Consider the following 11,535-nt stretch of genomic DNA (forward strand, 5'->3'; position numbering starts at 1 on the left):
CATGTATTGTTGGCTATTGCTACAAATAAACCCTGTGCTACTTATGACTGCATTTGTGCTCCAGGGGTGATCACGTGTGGGCTTTGTCTCGAAACCTAGTTGGCATTTGCGAATCACAGGTATCATATGAGGACCAATAAAGGTTTTATTACAAGTATTCCACCCGTGATCTAGAAAAAAAGTCTGTTTAGACAGACTTTAGACAGATTTCTGTTGTATTGATAAATCCGAATCTTTGTCTCGAATCGGTTCGTTCGGACGATTCGCTTCAACCTATTCACAACCGAGTTATTCTACGTTAATTTTGTGCTATTTTTCACTATTAGGTTTCATAAATTGCTTTAATTGTTGATGTTTATTGTACTAACATTCCTGCTGACAGAAATATTATTTTTAATAGCGTTTGTTCTTTTTTTATAATTAGTATAAAATGACCTTATTTTAATAATGTTTATAATTAAATGTTATTTTCATTATTATTATTTATATGTTCCCGTCTAACAATTGCACTGCTAAACTAATTTTTTGTTACAGAAGAGTGATTCCCAAACACTTTGCTAAAAGCGCTTCGGTCGAATCACTTAAAAAGTATCGATTCAAAAGAATGATTCGTTTTCGAATCCCTAGAAATTCGATCGCAAAACGCTACAGTGGGTTTAGATCTCGCAAATAACAACACAGCCCGTGGCTTTTCAGTGTCTTGAGCCTAAAAACAAAAGTGAGGGGTGTTTCTCTGCGCCGTCTGTCGGTCACTGGAGAGGCGCGCGGTCACCGTTACGCATTTCAGCGGAACACCGAGCGCAGGATGGCCGAGACTCACGGCGAGATCAGCGGCCACGACTGCCGGCGACCGGCTCCGGTACAGACCTTCAACCACAGATCCTCCAAGTGGGTCCGTTTGAACGTCGGTGGCACGTATTTTCTGACCACCAGACAGACGCTCTGCCGGGATCCCAAATCGTTCCTGTTCCGGCTGTGCCAAACGGAGCCAGACCTCGATTCTGATAAGGTAACTACAGTTTGGTTTGATTTATTTCATTTAGAGACCATTTCGTTAGTTTTACTGTGGTGGATAACATATGATGTTAGACCAGTTATTTATTTAGTTAATGTTTAAGTAATTTATAAAGAATGGCTGGGAAAAGTAGGTTAGAGATTGCAGAAGTCTGAAACCAGACTCAAATGCAGCCTCATTTTAAGATTAAATAATGTTATAATACTATTATATTGACACAAAATATTATGTAACCTAATTTTATATATACAATCCTATTGGTAGCCAATGTGAGATAATTAATAGGCTATATGAACATTAATATAAAAGTGCATCTACAGATCATAATTTCTAAACAATGTAAACAAAACCAAAGCTGAAAGCTATTGTTTTTAAAATAAAAAATGCTAACAGACCTTTTTTTTTTTTTTTAATTATTCACAAGACAAAAGATCTCTTTCTTCTCTATTTTGAGAGTTTCTTTAAAATGGGTCATGAGTATGAAGCTGTGTCTGGCTGTTGTTGAACGTCATCATAAGTTCATAATGGCTTATATTGTTGTATAGAGTTATTTGGATTGTTTCTGTGGTAGTTTGGGGCTAGTCCAGATGGTTGTTTTCGTCTAGAGTTGTTTTCCTGTCGGATGGACAAGAACAAGCACACTTTTACCGTCTGCTCCACCCCTCCTCTCCCAGAACAAGGTCTCTTCTGTTCTTCTCTGAGCGTTCATGGCTGGATTGTGGCACCTTGTTTGTCTGTGGCATCCTGGGGTGGACATCATCAGCACATCTGCCCCAGTTTTGCCTTGTAATCTGGACACAATCCCGTTTATGACACCTGAGCTGTGTCAGAGATCAGGGTGGAAGGTCACGCTGCACGGGTCGGATCAGGCAAAGATCACTGTCGGAGGTTTCAAGTGAAGGCTTCTGATGCAGCTGGGTCTTAAACTGTTCCCCAAAATACTAGAATCTGTTTTGAATCTGAATTTGCTGCCAAATATGCTTTGAAAAGAAATAGCTAAACAACTTAAAAATGTGCATTATGTGCACTGAGAAAAATTTGTTGTAAAATAATTTTTACTCAGAAATTTCCCAATAAATTACAAATGAATACACTATATTAATAGTGAAATTTTCAAGTAGAAAAACTGAAATTGTATTTTCAACTTTGAAAAATCTTTTTTTTTTTTACAGTGTGGTTACAGCTAAATTAATTGGTTTTATTTAAGTAAAAAATAGTAGTAGAAGTATTAGTATTATTTAATATGGAAAACGTCAATATGAATCAGCCTGACTACACCAGCTCCATAAAATTGACAACTTATGGTTGTAAATTCATTGTACTTTATGCAACCACTTTGAATCGGAAAACTGATCAAATATATCAAACAATTTATTTAAAAATATTTTTAAAATTGATCAAATTGAAAACTGAGTAGGAAACAGAATTATTGTGACATGTTGAATGGATGAAATACACATTTTGAAATATAAAAATGAAATAATTGTCTGTAGTTTACATGATTATTAAATATTACTGCCTATTATTTGAATTTACATTTAAGCTTAAGTGCTATTCTAAGTGTTTTGGATTTTTTGTAATGTTTTAAACAGGTTTAAAAACCGCTTTAAATCAGAAACTGATCAGATACATGAAAAAATGTATTTTAAAAGGTATAAATAATTAAAACTGAGAAGAAATAAAGATGATGTAATATAAAACAACTTTATACACTCTATGAAATCTTATTGTTTTTTTGTTGTTTTTTTTAAACTTGCATTCATAATAATATCCAGAGATAATTATGAAGTTAAATATTTGTATTTTGATTCTTTTGTAAAATTAAAAATATGTAGCTATCAGCCCAGATTATTGTCTCCACCAATGGCGTTGGTTTGGGGGCGGGGCCACATGTTAGTTCAACCAATGCCAGATGGGGGAGGGGCAGTGTTTGGGAAACATGTTTAATACAGTAATTATTTTTGTGTTATTTTGTTTGGAAGATGACCAACCTTACGCACTTCCTCTTTAAACCTTGTCATATAATGACTTTAAAATTTAAAATGCACATTTGTGATATCATTTTACTGTAACAAAAATAAAAATCATGATGTCATTTGCACAGTGCATGTAACATTGATTCGGGCTCGCGCAGCTCCGGCTGTCTCACCTCCTCTCATCTCTCAAATCTCAGGCGGTAATCTCAAAATAACCCTAATCCAGAATAATCCTGCTCTCTAGGGGCTTTAACCCTGTAAAGAGCAGGAGTCTCTAAGGCTCTGGGAAATCACTCCACGCTGTTTGTGCCCCAGATTTGATAAAAGGGTGATTTCAGACTCACACACTGTTCCAGGTTCTGTTTGAATCGTCCTGGTTGAAGGCCCGTATGTTTATTTTTTATGACTGTGGCCTGCGTGCCGTTACAGACAGAGATGCCGAGTCCCACAAGCGCACTTACACACACACAACGCATTAATGTTTAAACTCACTTTCCTCTAATGCTTCTCTTCACTCGCACGCTATGCTGAAATAAAAACACGCTGTTTTAGAATAATAATGAGAATTTGATTTTCACTTATATGGGCCAATCTAAAGAATTGGTCCAAAATCAGAGTTAGAAACATCTTGAAAAAAATGTGTCTTTTTCCCCAAAAATTTGTATTTGTGCAAATTGTATGATATCCAAGGTACACATTTCTAATTGTGCAGTTAATTCTCATATTGTATTTTCAGAAAGTTTTGGAATATTTGTCCTCTCGCCAAATGTGTCACTACTGAAACGCAGTAATAATAATTTAATTAGAAGGGTTGTATTGACCTATTAAGATTTTGCTCACATCTACATTGTAAATATATATTTTTTGCTATTTTGTTAAAAAAAAATTCAGAGGTAGATCAATAAAAATTACATTTTTAACAATATTTCAAGTGTAATTTATGAGATTTGTTGTATTTTGAGTCAAATTTTTTCTTTGTAAAAGGCAAAAAGATGATCATACCGATTTCAAAGTTAAGGATTCATTAGTTTGAATATACATACTATCATAACATCTTGGTTGATAATTCAGTATTTTATTTTCGACAAAACATCCCTTGTTTCAGTAGTGACTGCACATTTTCGGTAGTGACAGTAATGCTTTGGTAGCGATCACAGCACATTGCAGAATTTTAACTTGCATACTAAAACACTACTAAAATATGCTAAAATACAAAAAGAATTGCTGTGAAACTGTACTAAAATTTTATTTCCCACAAATATGAGGATTATGTGTTCCCTTTTGTCACTACCGAAACAATGATGATATGTTTCGATTGTGACTTTTTCAGTAGTGCCAATTTAATGGGATAATACCCCCCCAAAAAAACAAAGATGTCACTACTGAAACTCTACCAAATGGTAGTGACAATTTTAGATACTTTTGAACCTAGCTCAAAGATGCTAATCAGCACATGGTTAGCTAGCACAGTTCTGAACAGTTGTACAAATATAAAAACTAAATGTTAATGTGTAAATGTGGGAATAACTCCAAAACGGTGTGCTTAATTGCAGAAAAAAAGGTGTTCGGTAGTGACGTTCCTTAAAGTTACACATAGATTTTCAGACTTTTGAAAACAATTTACCTCAAAATGAAGAGACCTATCTATTGACACCTTGTAGCAATGAGAGCGGGGGACACAGGAATATGTCCTGATCATAATTGTAGGGGCGTAGTAAAAATCAGTCTCGCCCAAAGGACTAAAACATTTAGGTAGTGTTGTGACATTTAGGTTGGTAGTGACATGAAAAATGCGGATCAGTTTTTTACACACATTTTCATAATTTACAAAGAAAATATAATATATATACTTTTTGAACTTCACTTTTTAAAAGAATCAAAAAGATACAATGGGGGAAAAAAATAATTTCAATATCATTTTCATAAGTTTAAATGTATGGGTTAGGGTTAAGGACACCCACCTCCCAATTGAAAGTACCTAATAAATTATGCTTATTAATATTTTAAATATTATTGTGGGTTTCAAAAGATAATAGAATAATCTTACACTGTAAAAAGTGATAAGTTGACTTAACTTAAAAAAATTGAGGAAACCTGTTGTAAATCAAGTAAATGATAATTTAAAACAAATAAGTTAAGTAAATTGTCAAGTTCACTTAACTTTAAAAAATAATATTATTTACTTAATAATTTTAAGGCAACTGGTTTCCTCAATTTTTTTAAGTTAAGTCAACTTATCACTTTTTACAGTGTAGTAAATATCTAATATTTAAATACTTAAATGTTTTTTGATTGTGGTACAGTAGTTTGGACCAATTCTGTAGAATAGCCCATATATAATATGTATATATAAAACATTCTCTGTCTGTTGATTTCTACTGTAGGATGAGTCTGGGGCGTATTTGATTGACAGGGACCCCATGTATTTCGGGCCTGTGCTGAATTACCTGAGACATGGGAAGCTGGTCCTCAACAAGAACCTGACGGAGGAGGGTACGGCACACATCCACAGTCAAACTGACACGACTGAGACCGTGATCGCTGCTGTGTAGCTTTCATTCTGTTTCCATGTGTGTGTGTGTCTCAGGAGCTCTTGAAGAGGCCGAGTTTTACAACATCACATCATTAATAAAACTCATCAAAGAAAAGATCAGTGAAAAAGAAGCCAAGATGACACACGTAAGGAAGCAGGGACACAATTCACTCTGACACTTACACTGAAACCCTTTAAGATTTATTTTTAGATCCTTTTGTCAAAGCAGACTTTAAACTGAGAGTGTTATTTTTAGTATTATTTTTATACTTACAGTTTTTATTAATGCCTTTGTTCAGTTTCTTATTTTAATCTAGTTTTCAGTGATTTTATTATGTGCTTTTGCTATTATGTGCTCATTTTTTTAAAGTTCAGTTTTAGTTTTTATTTCCATTTATCAATTTTAGTGCTTCAACTTAAACTTATTTCAGCTCATTGCCAACATTTCAAAATGTTTTTTATCTATTATTTTCTCCATCTAATATTTATATTTTATTTCAGAGAACAAAAATGTTTTGAATAGTTTCAGTTTTAGTTCAGTAGTTAGTTTTTTAGTTTTTTTAATAGTTTCAGTTTTCACCTTAAAACCCAGGTGATTCATCATAACAAGACCGTAATAATGCATTGATATCAAAAGATTTATTCTAGGTTCATTGAAAGTGTTTTTGCTGATAGAAACTTTGGCTAACATTGTACATTATACTTTTACTTCATGGAGCAAAATATATCCCTTATTTTTAAAACAATAAAACTACTTGCAGTAATTTGCAATAGCAATAATTTATCCTAATAAACTACATGACACATAAAAATATACTGAGGTCTTGGATAATATTTAAAACCTTAAGACACTTAAAAATGTATGAATGTTATATGCATAAACATATAACATTATATTAAAAAGAACAAGCACAAGCATTTATCTATCTATCAAATGAAGATGAAAATGATTGTGACACTTTGTGGTTGTCAAAAGTCTGTTAAACTTATCTATAGTTAATGTGATGAACTACATCTGTGGAAATAAAGTTTCATTCAGGCATAATGCAAATCCAAATGTGCCTTCAGGCATACATATAAATTAAATGTAATTTATATTTAAATGACCTATTCTTTATTTACATGTAGCGTGTAAATGAAAGGCAGATGTTTTACATATTTCACCATCCTCGTCTCTGCTTTCAGACGCCGGTCAAGCATGTTTACAGAGTGTTGCAGTGTCAAGAGGAAGAACTTACTCAGATGGTCTCGACCATGTCAGACGGATGGAAGTTTGAGCAGGTAAATCGAACCCGGCTTTAGTTCATCTGATCATTCCAGCTCCACAACAATCAGAATCGCTCCCGCCGGTTCAGCTGACCTGCGGTGTGTGATGCAGGCCCTGCCTTACGCTCTGATTGGTTGTTGCAGCTTGTCAGTGTAGGTTATGGGCGGGCCCAGAAGTCAGAGTTTTTCCTGATTGTGTCTCGAGAGGTGAAGGGGGAGGAGTCAAGCCAAACTCACCCCGCCCACAGTGGAGAGGTGTGTCCAACGATCCCCCGTCCTCCCACTAACCACTGCATGCCGTCTCAAGTTTGATTTTCATTGCAATGGTCACAGTGAATGCTGTCGCCTGCGTGGATGTTGGTGATTCACACATGTTCTGCATGTTTATAATTGTGTTCACGTGTTTTTAACAAGGGCAGAGTCTTTGCATTCAAATGCATCCCCGAGCATGTTGACAATTTAAGTGCAACATGTTGTATTTTTGTTAAAGGGATTGTTCACCTAAAATGACCATTTCAAAACCCTTTATTATATACTTCATTATTAAGATATTTTGCACAATTTTCACATGGGTCCTGTGCAATGAAAGTGAATGGGAACCAATACAGTCAAGCTCCAAAATGAAAAAAAAAAACAAAAACAAATTGAATCAAAAATAGCTCTGGAATCACATTCTTGTTAATATTTAAAATATGCCAAATGTAATGTTTCCATGACCAGTTGTCACTGAAGTCAAACCTGCATTTGAATATAAGCAAACTCCAATGAGAGTTAAGGCAGGGGAAATGTTTCCAGTGTCACACAATCATCAGCATTTTAAGGTGGACTGTCGCTTTAAAGGAATAGTTCACCGAAAAAAGAAAATATACTGAACATGTACACTGGTCATCCAAGAAGTAGACGAGTTTGTTTATTCATCAGAACAGATTTGTAGAAATTTAACATTACATCACTTGCTCACCAATGGATCCTCTGCAGTGAATGGGTGCCGTCAGAACGAGAGTCCAAACAGCTGATAAAAACATCACAATAATCCACAAGTAATCCACATGACTCCAGTCCATCAGTTAATGTGAAGCAGAAAGCTATCATGTTTGTAAGAAACAAATTCATCATTAAGATGCTTTTAACTTTAAACTTTGACTTGAAGTCCATAATGCATATAAACGCTTCCTCCAGTGAAAAAGTCTATCCCCTGTTATTCTCTCACATCTAAATCCACCCGCATATTGTTTAGACTGTTTTCCCTTGTAAACAGTGTTTGCATATTTCTCTCTTGATTCAGACGAGATTATTTTTTCACTGGAGAAAGCAATAGTATGTTTAGAGGATTCATATTTTAGTTGGTAGCAACTGTCTAAACTTAATGCTAGATTTGTTTCTGACAAACACGCTTTTCGTTTCACAAGATGTTAATCGATGGACTGGAGTGGTGTGGATTATTGTGATGTTTTTATCAGCTGTTTGGACTCTCATTCTGACAGCACCCATTCACTGCAGAGGATCCATTGGTGAGCGAGTGATGGAATGAAAAATGTCTCCAAATCTGTTCTGATTTACATCTTGGATGGATTGAGAGCGAGTGAGCATTCAGTAAATTTTCATTTTTGGGTGAACTATTCTTTAACCATTTATAGTCACGCACTGAGAACAGTTGCTAAACTCTGTCTGTTCCTCTCCGTTTTCTCTCTCATTCATGTTTTGTGTAGTTGGTCAATATCGGATCCTCCTATAACTATGGTAATGAAGATCAGGCGGAGTTCCTGTGTGTTGTTTCTAAGGAACTGCACAACCAATCATACAGCAGCAACACTCAACCCAGTGAGAAAGCCAAGGTAAGCGGCATGTGTGTTCGAAACGGGTTACTAGCATACTGCATACTACCGTTCAAAAAAAAGAATGTTCTTTGTTAAAGAAATTAATACTTTTATTTAGCAAAATCATGTTAAACTGATCAAAAGTGACAGTAAAATGCATTCATAATGCTACAAAAATGTTCTATTTCCAATAAATGCTGTTCTTTTGAAGTTTACATTTATCAAAGAATATTGAAAAAAACAATGTATCACGGTTTCCATAAAAATATGAAGCAGCACGACTGTTTTCAACATTGACAAAATCAGAAATGTTTCTTGAGCAGCAAATCAGCATCTTAGACTGATTTCTGAAGGATCACGTGACACTGAAGACTGGAGTAAAGATGCTGGAAATTCAGCTTTGCATCCCAGGAATAAATTACATTTTACAACATATTAAAAAATGTGCAAAAATAAATTGTAATACTATTTCACAATATTACTGATTTTAGTGTATTTTTGATCAAATAAATGCAATTTACGAGTTATGAAAACATTTAAAAATCTTACAGAACCCAAACTTTTGAATTGTAGTGTACATACTATAATTCTTCAGCAATAGTATGCATAGTATGTTATTCCAAACATGTCTGTTGTGTGTTAGGGTATTGGTGACAGTAGATTAGTGCAGATTAGTAAGCTTTTGTCGTATTATGTAAATCCTCTGCTGTTTTCCCTCAGATTCTACAGGAACGCGGCTCTAGAATATGAGCATCTAGAGCAGCTCTTTCTAGAACATTCCATGAGCTTGTTCTCTTCACGCCTCGAGAGCACTGGACACCTGACGCACGCAAGCAGCACGTGAAGAGCATGTCCACTGCAATCCAGTCTTTATGGTGCCTGTTTATCTGGGATGCTTGTTTGTTTCGAGACAGGATCTGGAGAGCTGGACCAATGTCAATCTCAGGGAACAAAAGGAAATGGACAGGTCACTCTGAATCACTGCCCACCTCTTACCACAATCAATACAATCATGGACATACAGTGGGGTCCAAAAGGGAGAATACTCCAATTTTGCATTTAAAGCGAATGCTTTTCTTTACAAATCTCGCAGTGTTTGGTTTGTCTCCCTTTTTCTTTAATCAATAACATGAACAAAACCTGATGGTCATGTACTCCTCAGCGTCTGTATAAAGAGTCACATGATCAATGTCATTTGATTAGACACAGATATAGTACATAATATAAAATATTATGTCTTTATTTAACACTACTTAAAAAGAGAAAATTATTTGAACTCTTTTTGTAAAGGTTTAAATAAAATAAATATAAAAAAAAAATTTTTTGTGGTCGCAGACTTTTGGACCCTACTGTCCTATGATTTATATATGCAACAATAGTGATTTTGAAAATCAGTACAAATTTGGCAATAGCACCATGGTTGAGCACAAATTTTAATGCAAGATTTTAGTGCTGAGAAATATTTCTTAGTGTTGAGATTTTAGCTACACTGCCATTCAAAAGTCTGGGGTTGGTAAGATTTTTAAATATTTTTGTATAAGTATAGTCTGCATTTATTTGATCAAAAATGCAGTAAAAGCAGTAATATTGTGAAATTTGATTGTCACATGATCCTTCAGAAAACATTCTAATATGCTGATTTGCTCAGTTTGATAAATAGAAAGTTTAAAACAGCATTTAACTGAGATAGAAATCTTTTATAACATTATAAATGTCTTTACTGTTGCTTTTGATCAATTTAATGCGTCCTTGCTGAATAAAAATATTTTCTAGAAAAAAAAATCTTACTGAGCCCAAACTTTTGTATGATTTTTTTACTCCTTTTAATGTGAAAATTATTGCTTTTGCACTACTGCTATTGTTATTATTATTATCATCCAGGCAATATTTCAAAGGTATCAGTGAACTGCTGTTAAGAAATGTGTTTGTGTATATTATTACTGAATACTTGGCTGAACCTTAAAGGGAAGGAGCTTTTCTGTCTGTCAGCCAAGAGGAGAGACAGGATATGAAGCATTTAAATGACACTTTGCCTGTCCTGATCTTGCACATTTTGGTATATATTATATATCCTGTAAGGTAGCAGCGTATGCATTTGTATGACTTTTGAAAATGCTAACATCTAAACCTGTACTGCAAAATCACGTCACTGTAAAATTCAAGTAGTTGAATGTAGCGCCACGCATCCACACACACTTTTAAAATATAAAGCATTTTTAACAAATAGTCACATGTCTGTGTGCTTTTTACTGCCATTTTGGAATAAATAAAGCTATATATTAAAAATCCTTTTTAACTGCAATTAAAATAAACTTTAAAATTTGAATTAGCAATGTTGCTTTAGCAATTAACTGAAATAAGTTGAAGCACTAAAATTACTAAAATAAAAATAAAGCTAAATTGAAATATTAACAACTAATAAAAATGACAAGTATTTAGCAAAATGACAAACTAAAATTAAATAAGAATAAAAGCTAATTCAAAATATTAACAAATAGTATAAAAGCATATAAATAATACTGAAATAACACTGATTTGAAATTCATGAGGCCAATATATTTACATACTTGTCTTTCTCTAATTTCATTTAAAATATTCTAGATTAATCAAACTCACTCAATTCTATATTCACAGCTCCACCGTGTGGTAATAAAAAAAATTATTAATTAAAAATAAATAAATAAAAATGTTGTAACCAAACAGTTACAACTAATAATAATAATATAAGTCAATAGGAACTAAGGTATATTTTTATAGCTGGGAAACCATGAAAATTAGACCTCCATGATTTACACTGTATGTTCACTTCAGCAAACTCTATGAAGAAAGCAATCAGAGCACAAACCTGCACCTGTCTCCGAGCGGTACAAAGATATTCTTATTGAAAATTCATACATGTCTGGAACAACTTGAGCGAAAAATAAGTGA

The 11,535-nt window shown here is 34.0% G+C and overlaps 1 protein-coding gene across 1 annotated transcript; it reads left to right on the forward strand.

The window, feature by feature from the left end:
- Nucleotides 1-719: 719 nt before the first annotated feature.
- Nucleotides 720-10,803, forward strand: kctd5b (potassium channel tetramerization domain containing 5b). Its single transcript, XM_058765000.1, has 6 exons — nucleotides 720-1,009; nucleotides 5,376-5,484; nucleotides 5,579-5,670; nucleotides 6,710-6,805; nucleotides 8,500-8,625; nucleotides 9,328-10,803. The coding sequence occupies exons 1-6, from the start codon at nucleotides 806-808 to the stop codon at nucleotides 9,355-9,357; spliced, it is 657 nt and encodes a 218-aa protein (XP_058620983.1). The 5' UTR covers nucleotides 720-805; the 3' UTR covers nucleotides 9,358-10,803.
- Nucleotides 10,804-11,535: the final 732 nt, after the last annotated feature.

Source organism: Onychostoma macrolepis, chromosome 24 (genome assembly GCF_012432095.1).
Source record: "Onychostoma macrolepis isolate SWU-2019 chromosome 24, ASM1243209v1, whole genome shotgun sequence".
In the NCBI taxonomy this organism is placed as follows: Eukaryota; Metazoa; Chordata; class Actinopteri; order Cypriniformes; family Cyprinidae; genus Onychostoma; species Onychostoma macrolepis.